This window comes from Oryzias latipes, chromosome 9 (assembly GCF_053564925.1).
Source record: "Oryzias latipes strain Hd-rR chromosome 9, Olatipes_Hd-rR_3.1".
Taxonomy (NCBI): Eukaryota; Metazoa; Chordata; class Actinopteri; order Beloniformes; family Adrianichthyidae; genus Oryzias; species Oryzias latipes.
This window is the reverse complement of record NC_136245.1, coordinates 30,230,295-30,248,207: the sequence shown is the minus strand read 5'-3', so window position 1 is coordinate 30,248,207 and position 17,913 is coordinate 30,230,295. Positions and strand designations below refer to the sequence as shown.

Genomic DNA, 17,913 nt, shown 5'->3' with positions numbered 1-17,913 from the left:
AATGATGTCTTTACAAATGTGAACGTCCTCCACTAATGTGCACTTTTCATATCCCATAAGCCTTTTCTTCTGCTTTGTTGGCTGTTTTCTGTTCAAAGTAAATGTTTCTGACTGATCTTTATTTTCCAAATTTCCCCTTTATTGCCGTCATTCTCACTGCTGAACAGAAATAATGTAGTACAGTAATTTATCACTCTTGAATAAAACTGTCCTAATTTTTCTTTTTGAAGAATTGTTTTGCAAATACAAAAATCGAGCCTTCCCCCCGCCTGCGCCAGATTGGCTGCCCGTCTGCACCTTGGGCTGGGATCACTCCTTCTCTGGCTATGGGACAGGGATGCAGCTAGGCAGGCTGGTTGGCCCTGTCCTGGGGAGGCTGTCTGGGGAGGGGTTGGGTCCACTATCGGTACAGGACCTTGGAGGTGGGACAGGTTGGGGTCTCCACTGAGGCAATCGGTGGTTGCCCCAATGCATTGGCTGCCTCTGTACCGTTGGTTCCTGACCGGCGCTCTCCCAGGGGAGACGCTTTGGAGCGGGGTTGGGTCTCCCTTGGGGGACCCAAGCTCATGCCTGGGGCTGGGGTGGGGGGATGCTCAGAACTCCTGGGTAGTGGTGGGCTGCTCATCTGGGGCTGGGGGTGCTCTGCCTGGGCGCGGCCCCATGTTCTGTCCCCCATGCGCTGCGTGGGGGCTATTCTCCTGGTCGGGCTGGAGCTTTCACTCTCTGTTCCCCTGTGCATCTCTGCTTTCTGGCATACGAGGCCCCTGTGGCGGTCCTGTTGGCCTTGGCCTTAGTGGCACAGGTGATTCGCCGGCGGGCGGTTTTCCTTTATCTGCTACTGTGCAGGTGTTGGGGGTCCTGGTTGCCACTGCTGCTGCGGCGGGGGCCTTTGTGTGGGGATGATTGACCACTCTCCCTCGTTTTTTACAATCCAAATATAATTATTATACATAAGGTTTAGTCTAAATAACAAAAGGGGTTTGTTCAAATATACACTTGTGTGTCAGTAGAGTCATAACCCCATACTGTAACATTAAATATGTCCAACACAAGAAGCCTTCAGTTCTCATCTGTTTGCTCAGCTGTTGGACAAAAAATCTAGCCTCCCCCTCTTTGCTTTTAAATAAAAATAAAAAATGTGAATGATAGTGTGTTCTCGAACTACTTTGATAAGATTTAAAATGGAAACTGCGTATCAAGTGTTTGTTTCCAAAACATTGCAAAAAACAACACAGACAATCATTGTTTATGAACCATTTTTGGTAAAAACCAATCAGTATTTCCAGTTGAGTTCTTCTGTCAAGCACAGAGGTGGAAGAATGATCATTTGGGTATCAGTGTGGCAGCTTTTGTGTGAGGAAAATGTGATAATGAAACAATGTTTAAAAACAATTTTTTCCCCCCTGACTAAACCAGTCCAAGGGGATTCCAAAATCTGCCTTTCTGCAAGGTTTCACTTTCTTACAAACAAAAAGAAAACAAAAAAACCTGAGTGCTGACATTTAAAAAACAATGTTTTCTGGCTTCACTTACAACACATTTGCTCTTATTAAAACCAGATTATGGAGCAAACTCTGTTGACCACTGTTTTAAAGTAGAAACAGCCTCAGCGAGGACCAAAGGCAAGAAAAGAGAATGTTAATCACTCGTGCTGACCTGTGACTTGCACTCCGATGCGAAAGTAGACGTCTGAATTACTGAGATATCTTTCCACCAGGATGTAGTACCATTGCTCCCAAGCAGGAACATGGGAGACTAATTCGCAGGGGCTCCATTCCCTGCAGTCCAGCGCACTTGAGTTATGCACTGGCGGCGCCCGCGCCCTTATCTTCAGCACAACAGGGCAGCTGTCGCTACTTTTGTTCTTGGTGCTGCAGTTTACCAGCTGGACCTTCACCTTTGATATATAATTGGGGATAAACACCCTACAAAGACACACACCGACAGGAATAAGCAAAATGTACATTAACACAGCATTTATTACAGTTTCATAAATATTCTTTCTTAATAAATAAAAACAGTTTATTTCAGAATCAGAGTTGGTTCAAATTTGATATTTAATTTCAAATTCACCATCTTAAATTATATTCTTCTATTTTCTCTAAAGAATTAGACTTTAGATTTGCTTTCTTGTAAACTATGAAAAGATTTTAAAGCACAATTACATAATATTTCAGGAAAGAAACAAACATTGAAACAACTAAGAATGATCTAAAGAATCAAAGCAAAACAAGACGCACTCCGATCATATTTTGCTCTATTTTGTTTTTTAGGACACAGATTCAGCAGAGTTCATTAGACATTCCCTGCTAAATTGTGGGCAGGACTGTTGGCACAAACATACGCCTCCCCTACTTTCCGTCATCCATCTGTTTACCTACTCTCCATCTAGCTTATAGCCCCTCACACCCCCAGCCTAACATTAGCAGTGCGACAAAAAAGGGGCGAGCAATAATGGAGTTACCCTCCAGCCTACAGTTTTGAGCCAGATACCAGCTCAGACGAGGAAAACGAAGACGTACATGGATCTGTTTATCTGCAAATGGATGCATCGGAATGGAGCGGAGCAGGGAGCTTGTGGCCCGCTCAGCGTATTTTCTACCTAACAAATAAGCTCTTTTTCAAACAACGTTTTTTGTCTAGGACTGATTAGCAACAATTCTACTTAGAAATGCAATTTTTAGCCTAACTTTCTTTATATATGTCCTCCACCACCAAAAAAAGCCACAAGAACGTGTTAGAAACACTAAAAACACCATTTTCATCGGAGTGGGTCTTTGAGGTTCTGCTGGTGATTCCTGTTTTCCCTCACTTGTAGAGAGCCGATCTGTTATGGACCGGAATCATCTGGTCAATGAAGTATCCAGGATAAAGCACAGAAATCCCGTGAAGCCTCTGGACAATGAGCTGAGGTTGGAACAGATACTGGCATTCCTCCGACAGACCCTGAAAGGAAATCACAGCCCCGTTTACTCTGTTTTTCCAGTTAACTCACCAAGACTTCTTTAAGGCTGGGCAAGCAAATATGAGATTTCTTTCAGACTGGCTGCAAAATTCCTAATGGACAATGTGCATAAAGCCTGTCAGGCTGCTGGATTAATACGGCTCTGGCCCTCTCTCAGGGTTGCATGTCGCCACTATTTCACTCATGCTCTTAACCATTAATGCTGTGAGATGAGCCAAGCCGCCAGAAAAGCTTCAAAGCCAGAGGAGCGTGCGCTGTTTCTACACATGGTTTGCTGTACGACGTGTTGGTAAAGAGAAAATAAGCACCTGATTCAGAAAGACAGGTGTGAAAGCCAAATTAGGTCCTTCATTCCTGTCGGGCCATGTGTAGACACCCCCCCCACCCCAATTGAGCAGCAATTACAGTGGCGTGTCATTAGTCAGAGAGCTGCCAGGGTGACCCTTTGATTTATTACAGCTTTTTGCTGTGACGAGTGTCGTGTCAAGCAAGTTATGTTTTAATTAAAAGTTGTTAGTTATAGGTTTTGAAGGCTGCTGCTTTTTTACTATATGGAGGTTTAACTTCCTCTTTACGAGCGACCCCTGAGTCTGACTCCAGTCCAAAAACAAGACGTCTTTTATGGAGCACGTCATCTCAGCTACAAGAGCTACATATCTAATCCCGGTCAGAGGTTGGATAAATCACATATGATCACTTCATAAAGAAGAAATGTATCCTTTGTCTTTAAATCTTCCTAAAACACAGAAACGCAAACACTAATTCTTGTTGCATGACAGTTAAAAATGATTGCTGCAAAACCCTAATAATATCTTGTGATGATAATCAGTAAGAAAGCCATCTTTGTTACATGATACAGTGCCCAGATTTACGAATAACGTATTAATATTTTTTTATGATAACCAAGAAAAACGTTATCTTTGTTATTGGATAAATAATATGCACTTGGACTGAAATTGTATTTTCTTGTTAAAAGTAAGGCCTATGTCGTGCTTTTCTTAAGCCATTCAGAATAAACTATATCCCAATACATGATATTACCTTAGGCACACTAAAGAACAAATGTTTTTAATTACATATGAGTTATTTTCGACGACCCGATCTCTGAGGCTCCGCCTTTCGCTCTTTGTAGGTGCCGCCCATTTCATGACGTCAACCTAGAGTCTGCCTCAATAGCGTGTCTGCGTTTTGCCCACAGCATCTGAATATTTGCAGAGATGGATGTGAATATTGTGCATATAAAATAAAAGCGTTTAGCCGATCACCACTAGCTCAGCGGAGAAAGTGGGTGTGTGTGTTAGTCTGGGGGCGGGGCTAGCAATGCAGACTCTTCCTGGAAGGGGCGGATCCTCACTTGTATACACCACAATCTGAGAACCTGCTTGTTATCGTGGATTGGGAAGAGCTGCAATCAAAATAATCAAACCAAGTGTTTGTTATATTAACATATTTCCAAAAAATATGTTAATAAATATGTTCATGTAACTACGTAACCAATTAAATATTGGACTTATGTTTAAATTACTGAATATCAATAAGTATGGTAGTAATGGTCACAAGCACATTATTAAAGTATTTTGCGTTTTCACATTTACAAAAGCTACTTTTAAAATTGAAATCGTTTCGTTTATTTTACTTTTGATTTTGAGAAAAACCCTATTCAATTAATTCAAATCTATTATTGTAATTCTAGTTGAGATGATTTAACAAGATTATGTGAGATTATATGTGGCTGTGTTACCATAATCTATTCAAATCTGCACCTTGTGTCACCTTATGTTACACCAACAAAATTGCATTCAGATCTCCTGACACAAATGTTTATTGAAATATAAACACATGTGATTTAGATGGAAATACTTTCCATAGTTTTATAATGTTCATCCAACAAATGGTGCTCAGAGCACAGGGTTTTAGAGGAATGCTCAGAGATGCGTGAATGGAGCAAGATGCCATTTTAGGGTTGTTTTTGTGAGGAATTAACATTATTATACACTTAAAAGCTCAAAAAGTTGATTTTGCATGAAATAGGTCCTTTAAGAATCCGACAATAGCAAACATAAAAAAAAAAGAAATAAATTGGAGTGGGATTAAAAAATCACTTCTTTCAACTCTGTTTCAATCATTTCTCTTTTTGAGGACACTTAGTGAATTCAGTGTTATACTGTTGTACTAACAATGTCATACTGTGTTGGTGTAAATGATTCAGAGGAATTATATGTCATTATATGTGAAGAACATGGCATTGTTTTCTTTTTTTTATTGTAATTTTTAATGTCTATTTTCCTTTATTTTAAAATTTCTTGATAAAACCCAATCAATCAATCGATCAACGATAATCCAAATCCTTTATAGGTACTTTCCTAAAAGTAACTGTGCAAAGTTTTTGTGCAAAAAACTGACCCTGAAAAGTTAAAATAACATTTTAATTTAAGATAAGTGGTCTGTTTTTTAAAGATATTACGCTGGGATTAAACTTTATTTGTGTGTTTTAGTCATATATCTAGTACAGCTTTCATTCATTTCCTGTCTACTCTCAGATTTGTTGAGTTATTAAAGCCTTTAAAACTCCATATTAGCCGTAAAAAATTCCCTAAAGTAATCCTGAATAATTGCATTATACTAGCTGCTTATATGTCCACCGAGGCTGAGCGTTTTCAGGGTCAACTCTGGGGTATGCCGTCAGTTTCCAGTCTGTTGGGTGCATCTGAGGAACATCACGCAATCCGTCGCAACAGCACAGCAACAAAGGAAACCTTGGTAGGTGCAGCTTTATTGGATTCTGAGAATTTGGGTTTTGTGTTGTAAACTGGTATCAAACAGTGCTTGAAAAGCGGACATAAGTATGGGAAGTGAATCGATAAAAGTGTGAAAACATCCATCTGGCTGCAGCTTGTGCAACCGAATAGGTTTTAGACGACAGCACGGTAAGGACAAACGACCTCCAACATACAAAGGAAACAATTAAAGACTTAAATTGACTTTTTAAGCTGCGACTCAATTTCTAAAATGTTTCACATTTTTCACTTCAGGGAAAAAAACTGTTTTATAATCCTGCTTGAAACCTTGACAGGAAACAATTTGCCTGTTCTTTATAAATATTCCAGGAAAAATATGAACGCAGAAATGTGGGAGCAAAAACATTTAAGATATTTTTTTTAAACAATTAAACCAATTTTGTATTTGCTTACTGCACAAAGCAATAATGAATGCTTTTCACTAGGTAAAATAACTTCAAGTTGAATATTTTTTTATGGTATTTTGTGCGAAAAAAAAAATATAAACATCAACATCAAACTCTCAAATGAAGACATTTTACTACAAACCATCTGTTATTTTTCCGCTGCTGAATCTCACTGCTTACTCATCGTGCCTGCCACGCTTGAACACTTGAACTAAAATCTTCTAATTTGCTAAGAAATTGCTTTTTGAAGAAGAATGTGCTGTTGCCATGTATTGAGTGGAAGCCTTTCCTGGCACCACAAAGAAAACCCAATTCCTCTGCACGCTCCACGCCAACGACGACTTCTGATGATATTCTTGATTGTTGTGTACTCTTGGTGCACTTTTGCCAGCCAGTGAAAACCACAAAGGAAGCACAACAGAGCATGTTGCCAGCCACAAATAAATAGCCTGAAATGGAAATCAGCAGGTGTTTATGCAGCCAAATATGAGAACATGATGAGATGAAGAAAAACTCTCTGACGCTGTTCTGCCTCTTTAGGCTTTGCAGCGCGAGCTGGAATACCAATCCCAGCAACTACTTACAACATATTTATTAGATTTTTTTTTCCATCCATAACGAGGAATTAAGCAACCATGCAAAAAATATATATATAAAGGAGTAGATCCCATTAAAGCTATGTTACCAGTCACCACCGGTGAGTGATGGACATCATAGCAATAACTCAGGCATTTAATTTGCTGCCTTATGCAGCCGATGCTGGAAGGCTTCTGGTTTTTTTCTTTGGCGTTTATCTGCACAGCTGCAGAGATGGCAATATTGGTCTAGTGGGTCAATATCAAGGCAGATTTATTCACATGATGAGTTTGCAGGTGGAGCTCTAAGAGGTCGTTAGTTGTTATAAATATTCCCGCTCACCTTGACGGAGATCTTGCCTTCATCCTTGGGTAAATGAGCCGCCAGGAACCAGTCTCCAGGGAGGGGGCTGGTCACGTTGAACGCGCCTGTTGTACGGTTTGGCAGCGTCCAGGTCAGAGTCAGAGCGAAGGACCCTGGGACGACCGTATCCCGAGGGAAGCGGGTGTACAGAGGATTGATTACCGGAGGAGCGCCTGACCTGAAATACCTATTAGGCAAAATAAATAAATAAATAAATGAGGCCTTTTCATCAAAACATGCAGATCTCTGCCCAAGTCAAGTCAAGTCTAGTTAACTTTATTTATAAAGCGCTTTTAAAATAGCAGAAGCTGACCAAAAATGCTAAACAACACAGGAAAAATATAAAACAAACAGCATAAAATCAATTAAATCAATAAATTAAATAAAAAAAAATAACCCATAGCCATAGCCCAACATAAAAACAGACAACAAAATTAAAGTTTCAAAATCTGCAAGACCAGTAATGTTTATCACTTTAATCAGAACGGCCAATATAGGACCACAGCAGACCATATGACAGAGAAACACGATGAAAGTAATATATTAATATTACTGCTTTGCTGTTGGTTTTTATCTCCTCAGCAACCATTATATTTTTTGATCGCCTGGAGGTGATGAACACGTCAAGGTAATTTTCAGTTGTTTTTTTTTTTAACCACATCCACATTTAGAATATGTTAATATCTTATGTTATATAGTTTTATTCAGATTGAGCCAATGAATCATGTTTTACATTTTCACAACATTCTGGTAAAACATGTGCGAGCAACAGGGGACCACCACTTCTGCGTCACACTAACGCCGTTCAACATCTACAAAGTTTGAATGCAACATCTTCTAAGTTGGCAGCCTTTCCCAGAGGTCAACGAAACTGCGGCTATGGTTGCATGTCTGTGAAATTTTGGGAAGTTTTTTGCTTTTTTCCCCAGATTGTTTGAAAATGTAAAGTTATCAAGTTTGACACAAAATGGTCTTGTGGCTTTTAATGATTTTGAAACTTTCTTTGGATATCCATCTCTCTTTTGATTTTGTTAGTGGGTTTTAAATGTTTTACTTTTTTTTTTCAGCCTCATGTAAGATTTTGGCCCCTTTCTTTTTTCTTTTCCTCACGCTGTGATATCATTCCCTATGCCCAAAATTCTTTTTCACCTGGTACTAGGTGCGTGCAAATTCTGATGAGGTTTTGAGTATATATGGCTGGGGTGAAATGTTCACTCAAAGGCGCAGCAAGAGAGAAGAAAACAATCTGGTCCTTTCAGTCCAGGACTGCTGTGAAACATAAATATTAAATCCTATATGGATGATAAGCTTTTTCTCAAATCTCATCGGCTAAAGCCTATTTTTTCGCAGCTATGAGACTCGTTATTATCTGTAACTTCTCCTCTGACATACCAGTCTTCAGCCAAACAGGCATAATGTGTTTTTTAAGGCAGGACATCTTCAAATCGCTCAGAGATGCATTATTTTAGCAAACACTGTCTTACACTGTCACATTGCGGTTGGGGCAGCTGTCCCCAAACGTGCCCCCCTGTTCCTTGAAGGTGATGAGGTTCCATACGGCCATCATGGTGTCGTCAGGCACATTGAAGTGGAACAGTTCCACGCTGGCGAAGGAGTTGAAAGCATTCAGCTTACGAGGCGTGCGGGTGAAGTATTCAGTCACAAAAAGGCAATCTGTGGGGACAAAAGTGGTTGTCCTCATTGATTATTTGGTTGCAAAATACATTTTCTGCTCATTTAAAGATTCACTCCGATGATCTCTTGAGATTTTTTCAAAGCGTTCCCAGTCGTGTTTTAATTATGATGCCAAGATCTAAAGCATGTGTCGTTTTCTAGGACATAGTTTCTGTGGCACGGCCGGAGTTCCTTAGAAATTCCTTAGAAAGAACCTCTACGTCCCAAAGAGGCTCTCTCTTTTAAAAGTCTGCTCCTGATTCACAATGATTTGAATAAATAAATACTCAGAAATGTCATGGTGAGCTTCAGTTTCTGTAAGTACAGCCTCTGTCACCTGAAAAATGCCACAAGAACATGATAAATCACCAAAAGCACAATTTTTATCAGGTTGGGCATTTAAATATCAAGTTTTCTTAAGTATGACAGCTTTTGTTAACTTACACTGATGGTGCCAATTAAAGACACATAAATATTGTGTTTAATTCAGTGTATTTGTCTGTTTTTTTGTAAAAGTTAATTATTATTGGGATCAGTTTAAATGTGTCACTTTGATTCAGTGGAGAAACACTCAGAAATGGTTATTATGATTAAATAATCCATTAACTACCAAAAATAAAAGAAACAAAACAATAAAGTTATCACGCTTATTGTTTTTGTTTTTTTACTGACAAATCATATAAATATCGTTAGATTCATTCACTGATCTTTTGCCCAATTTAGTTTCCGTTAAGGGAATTCAAACGGCTCAATTCAATCCCTAAAATCTTTACACTTATCATGATTATTTTATTTTAAATGGATTAGATTATAATAATCTCACTGGACTGAAAATTCAAATTTTTAAAATTATTGTACCAGAGGTTTTAAATTTTAGTTAAGCTGATTTGAAAAAAGACGAATAAAGTGGCAAACTAAGATTATTACATTAAATTCATGGAGCCTTTTTTCCAAATTTAGTGCAAACCAAATTATGGTAATCTGGTTAAAGCAAGCATGAACCTTTCGGCTTCAGTATTGACTCTCTTTCAGACAACAAACTAAAACCAGGTACTGTTTATTACTCAGCCAGTAGAGGATTTTTGCTTTTGGTGACAGCACTTCCTGCAATGCAAACCATTTGATACTTGCAAAGATTTGAAACCTTGTTTTCTAGACTTTCAAGATAGCTGCAGGTGTTAAGTTTCTTTTTACTTCTCTCTGCTCTACACCCTTTCAAGCTTTCCTCAACATCAGAAAAAAATCCATGGACACCAGTGAAGATCAAAAATCATTGAAGAAAAAAGGTTCAGCGCACTGTCTAGTGGGTCTAGATGACCCAACTCTCAACGTTAAAGTGCCTAGAATAGCACAAGGGTTAAACATTCATGCTCTCAGGCATTTAGTTTTTTTTTTGCTTGAGCATTCTAAATTAAGGTTGAATCTGCTATGAGTCAATTTGCATAATTAAATGTGTCCGTTCTCATTTCAAGAAAAAAAAACCTAATAGTGAAAGTTCTAAATATTAAAAATTCCTCTTGCTTAGTTGCTCTTATTTGAAAAATGTCTCCCTTTAAATTTATAAAGAAAACAACACTTAAAGCCCCAGTAAAACTAATTTTGATTAATAATGGACTTGGAATGTTTCTTACTATTCTAAAGTTTAGATTTTCTTTCTATTTTTAAGAAATATTATTAAGTTCAAATATCTTCCTGCACCGGCAGATTATTTCACCTGATGTTAGTCTGAATTCTCCAAAATTGGATGTAGGTTTTTTTTGTGCTCATTTTAAGATAGATAATTGTTTTGCAATAAAAGAGCCAGACACTTAAATACACTGAGGGTAATTAACTAATTGAAGAAAGCTGAAGATGAGTAACCTTGACCTGGTGAGACTGATGAGAAAAACAACAGTTTGTTTTTAACTTGAGTCATTTTGACTTATCACACAGTTTTTTTTTTACACTTGAACTACAAATAATACAAACCATTTATTTAAAACAAAAAAAATGCTTACTATTGGGCGGTAAAACATTTAATTTGAAGTATTTCTATCTAATAGTTAGCTTTTTTAGCTTACTTCTCCCTTTTTGAGTGAAAATGTCAAGTTTTTACATCTTATTTTAAGATTTCTTGCTAATAAAAATGACTTGCTTTATGGACAGATAACTTTACAACTTTCCAGTGAATTCCTTTTTAAGATTAGTGTTTTATTTTCCTATTTTTAGGCTTCATCTTTTTGCAGTGCTTCAAATTACTGACATACATCTGTGTTTTACAGGAAATGGAAACACTTCACAAATCTTGCTTGAATAGATGTTTTTTCAGTGTTTTTTAAAACATTTTGATCTGTGAATCATTACACATTTGCAGGCATAGCATGAGATATGAAAGAACAAATGGTCAAAAGTATTATCAGTTCAATTTTCTATAAAACATACAGGTTCTATAAAACATGCAGGTTTTTACTGTTTACCGAAAGTCCACTCTTCTGGATGCAGCTCTTTTTATTAGTCTGAACGCTGTGAACTTTTAGGCACCTCAACAACAGAGCGCCATGGCAACCCACTGAAGACTCGTCCACAGATTTGATCCTAAATCAAAAGTTCAGAGCATGAATCAGCAGAAGACGCCCATCAAAATGGACATGGATATTTTTTGATAGTAATTTCTTTTGCAAAAGCCGAAGCGCCAGTGCAGGCATTTCCCCCTTTCCCTATCATTCTAGTCAAGAACATAATGGTGTTTCGTTTGCACTCTGATAAGATCATCTTTGATCCCAGCAAATGGCTTGAAGATCATTTAAATATGTGATCAAAGACTTTAATGCTTTTTAAAGCAGCTGAGAGAAATCCATGGACAAATGAGTGCTCATTCAGTCTGCATCAAATCAAATCAAATCAAATCAAATCAAATCGTTGGACTAAATCCACCAGAGCTTCTACATGAAAAATCAGCAGAACAAGTGGCAGGTGTAATCTGCCACACGAGCTGGGCTGGCTTCAAGAAGCAGCAGCAGGTGGCCAAAATTCACAGGAAACACTGCGTGTGACTTAACTGACACACTAAAGTGTACAACATCTCCTGGAAAAGTGTTATAAACACAGGCGAGGCAACAGATTTCCATGGGAACACTGTGGAGGCACCTTGATGTTCCACAGAGCGGGACGGTTTTCCATTTATAACTCATTCTCGTTGTTTTTGTGGATGTCAACTGCTCTTACTGTCTGTGCCTGCAACAGCAGCGGCGGCGGCGGCAGCAGTGACATCTCTCTTTATTTGAGCTCTACGTTTGTGGGTGATATTTCTCACCAGCAATTTGTGCAGAATGTGTCTACAAAAAAAATACCGGTGTTCTGAGGGCGGATCAGAATAACAATGTGGTCTGTTAAAGAGTTATAAGCAGTCAATCTTTTGATTGGAAATCAACAATTTACTCTCCAAAGCCACAGCTACGTCTGTGCAGATGCCGTCATTCAAAGCTGAATGGGTTTTTGGCTCTCAGGAACAGGATTCTGTTCGCTGACAAGAGTTTTTGAAAGATAAATATGCTATTTCCTAATGTGTGGAAGGAGAAAATCTTTCTGCTCCACCCACCCGTTCACACCAGCTCCTGGAGCTCATGCTGGCTCTCACATACAGTACTAAAGCAACCTTGACTATTAAAGGCACAGAAATGGAGAATAAAAGCAAATGTTTGTGGCCAAATCCCATCCAAAGCTACTACTCTACTATAATTCCAGCTTTCCTCTTGACCACCGACTGTACTATAGAAGTCCTGTCCACATCTTTTTTCCTCTTTTGATTTCAACTTACAGATAAAAGGGACATTTGGGAATTCCCAGACTGAAATGAATGAGTTTGACTCACTCATTACCACTATCAGCTAAGATATTGACGACATAGAGGAAACATATATATCAAAGACTGTATTAAATGCTGAGATAAAAAGCAGCAATCATAAATATGAACAAGAATATGTTGGTAAAAAGGTATAAAATTGATCAGGAAGTGAATACAGAATTTTATAAGTTGTGGTTTTTTGCATAGTTTGGCCAGAGGTGTTACTTATATTTGATTGTTTTTAAAATAAATTGGCTCAAATGGTGGTTATTTTCCCACTTACACCCAGAGGGAGCTGTAGGTGTGGGTTAAAGTATTTGCTACTGATAGCAACGCAGAAGAAGCACCGCTCATTCTGATCAGCGGGTGGAGTCCAAAACCAACATGGAGAATCTGATTGTTCTCCTCCTAAACTTTATGATTTTCTATTTCTTGTATATTTAATGTCCTCTGACTAATGCAGGATAGCAAGTCGTCAAACTGGGTGACAGAGAGTCGGAAGTACAGCTGAAAGCGTCCGTCATTCAGGCGCCGCTTCTGCAGTAGATGGTGAAGCTCACCATCATGACATGGAGACGTGATAAGCGATGCTTTTGCAGAGCTCTTCAAAATAAATAAACCTGATTTCTCAAACATCATCCAATTCTTCCATTCCTTGTTAATGGAATAAAGGAATAACAAATTTATAGATTGTATCCATTTATGTAAAAGTATTGGACTGTATTGAATCGCCACAAAGTTAGTTAAATCTTTTTTGTATCGAGTCGTGGAGCATGTATCAAAATCATATTAGAGGGAAAGATATAGGCTGCACTCCTATAGGATATGTTTTGCTAATCTATTCAAAAAGCAGGAAAACTTTATAGAAGACTCGGTCAAACTACGGCTAAATGCTCAGAGATCCCTTCGTGGCTGAGGACTGAGCTGTTCAAAACAGGCAGAGTCCATCAGGACTGAGGGGTTTTGTGCAAAAATGGCTTTTAGCTAAGCGGTTTTGTCCGAACTGAACACCTTTAGTTCCATCCTGCAGTCAAAATGAAACAACAATGACAAATAAAACTATTGTGTTTCCTAATGTAGTGGGTTATCTGAATGACACGCTAGAGAACAAACAGTGCATCGTTTTATTTCTGCTATTTTCCATCATAACTTGTAAATGACCAAAGGAACTACCTTCATTAGGCTCAGCGGATGTTGTATTCTAGTTTGCTTTTTTATTTTTAAATACACTATAAAGGTCCTAAGGTTTCTGGGATAAACAGAAGATGGAGGACATTTTTGAATATAAACTGCCTAAAACATATTTTTTAACCTGCTCCTGTGATTCAGCACAAGACATTTTAATCCATCTCAGAAGTAATCCAGCAGCCACACAAAGAGGCCACATTTAATGTGGAGCTGTAAAAATGGCAAAATATATAAACACCCTGGTTTTTTTGCCAGCTAAATAAAGACATTCATTGGAAGATAAAGGAAGCGGAGCACTTACAGGCTTTCTTACAGCACCATTCGGGATCCAGTAATCTCTTCAATAAGCACCTCCCTACCACTGTTTTACCCTGGTGGAGGCTTAATACAGACATAATCCTCCCTTTTTGTCATCTCAACATGAGATTTATGCATGAATACTTGACACTGCTTGTTTTTTTTTAACTTTCTTTCCTTCAGAAGCTGCAAAAAAGGCTCTTTTTACTGTTTTTTCTCCTTTTTTAAGCAGAAAAAATGCAGCATCCAAACCATTTGGGTTAAGAAAAAACCATTAAAAGCAACGTCTTTTGACAATGACAGATGACAAAGTTCACCTTTTTGCTCACCCTATCCCCTGCTTCATCAAGCTTCGATTCAGCAAGAATTACAAAATGCTCTGTTTGATGAACACAGAAGATGACTGCAACCTAAAACTGTTCATGAATTTGTTTTTATTGTGGACAAACTGAGAGTGCAGGTACCGCATGGAGAGAGAATTAACTTGTTCTTCCTGCAGCAAATAGAAGAAAAGGGTAAAAGTTAAAACAAATAGAAGAAGCAACAAGTTTACAGCATCATCCGGCTGACCCTGATAGTCCTAAATGTCCACAACCAGGACTTTCTGTTCCAGAGGTTCTATTGTCCCACATGCAGCAATGAGGATTCCTGCCTTATGGAAGCATCAGAGAAAACCAGTCATTTCTATATGTTGTTTACCACAAAACAACAATTCCTTTGGAACGTTTTCAATGGGGCGTTATTCTACATAATTTACTAGTTAAATGTGTTAATCCCCACTAAAGTTGGTGAGTTACAGAAACAGACCGGCTGAGTCCAGCCCATTTATCCGATCCGCAACTCCTGTGTTTTCTTTGAGCAAGAATCCTGTCCAATAAGCAAAAATTTCAACCCGCAACCTTTGGCAACATCCCCGAAGTGTTTCGTGCCACCTCCCCCAGCGACTCCTTCCTGGTGCTACACTCACTGAAGCCAGTCTGCGCCGATTAAAGGCTCTGAAGGATGTCAGGAATCCAAAACCCCGGAGCCGCTGCACCCTCCGCCGCAGCGACAGCGGGGAGGATTTCAGCACCCCGACAAAGGGGACAGCTCCCCGGGAATCACAGCGGAGCGCGCGCGCGGACGGGGAGACTCACCTCCAACAGCGCAGAGAGAGGTGTAAACCAGCAGGAGCAGCCCCGCGGGGCAGCAGCCCGAGCCCAGGCGCCCCGGCCGCCGCATCGTTCCGAGCAGAGCGTTCCGTCAGGGGCTGGAGCCCGGCCGTAGCTTGCAGTGTCTGCGCCGCTCTACATTTTTTCACATATTTGCCAACGACCAGCTGTTTGGCCATGACGTCACCCAGACGACGACGGGACAGCGCCTCCTCTCCGGCTTTGATTTGACAGACTCAATATGTCGGCGGCTTTCATTGGAGCTCCCGCGCTGTCAGTCGAGCGTCGGTGCGCGCGCAGGATGCAGCACGAAGCCCCGTCACTCCGCGTCCGGTGCGCCGCGCCGAGGCTGCAGATGCCCCCGGAGGCAGCGGCCTCCTTCCCCCGGGAGCCGGGACAGGCGGGCGGCGGAATCAGACGTCCTCGTCCCGCCGGAAATCACGGAGAAACTCCAAAGTCAGAACAGGAAAAGTCCCACTTGGATCTTCAAAAAAGGTGTTTCTTAAGATTGACCTATTTTACAAGAACTGCTGGAATCAACGGCAACATTAGAAAATATACTTTCAGAATATCTTAATTTAATTTAGGAATTCATAGGGATTAAGGGGTTTCAGCGCAAATCCAAAATTAATAAGATTATAGTGATAATTTCAATGGTTAAACAAGTTTTTCCTCAATAAAAGACAGGTCAGAATAACATGGGCTGTAATTATTCATCTAGTCTCCAGTAAGTGATTCCAAATGAAAAAAAAAAAAAAAAAGAAATCAATCAGTATTTGTATGAACCCATGACAGATGACCCTCCTTGTACAGTTGCACATTCTGTTCTGAGTCATAACTGATTTGTCAAAGAGGGAATGAACTCCTGGATCCTCTAATGTGCCATGAATGGAGCATTTAACTGAACCATTGCAGCTGTATGGAAAAAAAAAACTGTGATGTAATTGGAGTTTCTTTAGAAATGCATGTGTTTTCACGAGATTTGACTTAGTTGCCAAGAAGACAAAAGCCTCACAGTAGGGATTCATCAGAAGTATTCATGCCGGATCGGTTTGTGTCAACGATGTCACATGCTTCACAGTTAGGTGGACTTAGTTTAGGCTGTTTTTGAACAAGGGAAAATCAAATGAAAACATCTATCTGCTAGTGGAGGAGAGTGATCCACAACTAAAGTTGGAAACCAAGACTTGTAGACATTTTCCTTTAAATTAGAAAATCAATCAGCCTGTAAAAACACAAGGAAGAGTAAAAGAGATATTTTATTTCAATTATCTTGAAGTAGAATTATTAGACAAAGCATTTGCTGCTCCTGAAACTTCTGCGGTTTTTGTGGGAAACAAATTCAACACTTTGTCTTGTTTAATGTGTAAAAATGAATGCGATATAGTAACTTACTGTCTTTATATAGTAAGACAGAGTAGAAATTAATACAAATTTTCTTCGACACACTTCTCTTTTGAGCACTTTATCCTTTTCTGTTTATTATTTTTATGTAACCCTGTTATTTTGTGTTTGAACTTAAAAGGAAATCAATTAGTCAACCAAAAGCATTATCTGAAACCAAATAATTCCTAATTTTTCTGGTCGAAAACTGGTAGTTAGGACTTACAAAATTAGAAAAGAAATGCAAGGAATTGGTTTGCTTTGAGAAGAAGCAAAAGCTCTAACGCACACAGTAAATGTTTGAAGAGTAAACTAGGTTTTTTTTTTTTATATATAAAGTGTCTGCAGAGGTGCTTCTCTTCTGGAACTAAGAGAATTTAACAAAAACAAAACCTCCTACATAAAATCAGATAGTTTTTTTTACTATATTATGTACTTTCATTGAAGTCCTTCAGACTCCAACAGACTCTCTCATGTGGAATTTGGTTTTTGTTCTGTTTTGGCCTAATTTCTGGCAAAACTTTTCACAAGGCTTTTATTTTGGTAAGGTAATTTGTTACCTCAGCTTTTAAATTCAAAAACAAGATGTCAAAGAGCAGAAAAAATCGTTTTAAATAAACAGGTGCTCCATTTTGGCCACATTTTCCTGGTGGATGTGTCTCATTAAACGTGAATCTAGGAAGCATCTTGTCTTTTTTTTTTAAAGTTCGGTTCCTTCACTACAATTTAAAATAAAATAAAAAAGCAGAATGTCTGTGTTTGGTGTTGCTCTCATAGGGGCATCTGGTGCACGAGGATGCAGGCATTTCCAGCAGAGCTGTTTTGGTTGGAGATGTGTGGGCGGCGCAAAAACACACCACACATCCTCGGTGCAGATCATGCCCCGAGTTATTTCTGCTCTCCCTGAGGTGAGCCTCTGCTGCACAGCCTCGCTGTCATTCACACAGGAGCATGAAGGGCTTCCAGCTAAGCACTTTAAGCAGTTGGCTTCAGACAAACATGTAAATCCTCAGCTGCATCACATCTCTGCCCCCCGGGGGTCCAGAGGAGTGCAGATGAAGCTGGTCATCAGGGTGAAAGTCTACGCAAAGATGTGAGAAGAGGTTTTTTTTTATTTTTAGGAAATGTGGTAAACCTGAAGGAGGATGAGAGGGCAGCTGATGACTCAGTGGCAGAGCTCTGTCACACACCATGAAATTACAGGTCTAATTCAAGTGTTTTAAAAAAAGAAAAAAAAAAAGGTTTGTATAGCTGTAGATATGAAGAGGAAACAGCGGATCGGATCAGAATGACAGAACTGCTACCAGCA

At 39.3% G+C, this 17,913-nt stretch overlaps 1 protein-coding gene across 1 annotated transcript in view; it reads right to left on the bottom strand.

The window, feature by feature from the left end:
• Nucleotides 1–15,427, bottom strand: part of tmem8b (transmembrane protein 8B) — a 58,655-nt gene extending 43,228 nt beyond the window's left edge. The window contains exons 1-5 of the mRNA XM_023958927.2: nucleotides 15,207–15,427; nucleotides 8,573–8,762; nucleotides 7,068–7,275; nucleotides 2,813–2,946; nucleotides 1,657–1,925 (exon numbers count right to left, since the gene is read on the bottom strand). Coding sequence (XP_023814695.1) covers nucleotides 1,657–1,925; nucleotides 2,813–2,946; nucleotides 7,068–7,275; nucleotides 8,573–8,762; nucleotides 15,207–15,291 — 886 coding nt within the window. The 5' untranslated portion in view covers nucleotides 15,292–15,427. The remainder of the gene's footprint in view (nucleotides 1–1,656; nucleotides 1,926–2,812; nucleotides 2,947–7,067; nucleotides 7,276–8,572; nucleotides 8,763–15,206) is intronic.
• Between the last annotated feature and the right edge of the window lie 2,486 nt (nucleotides 15,428–17,913).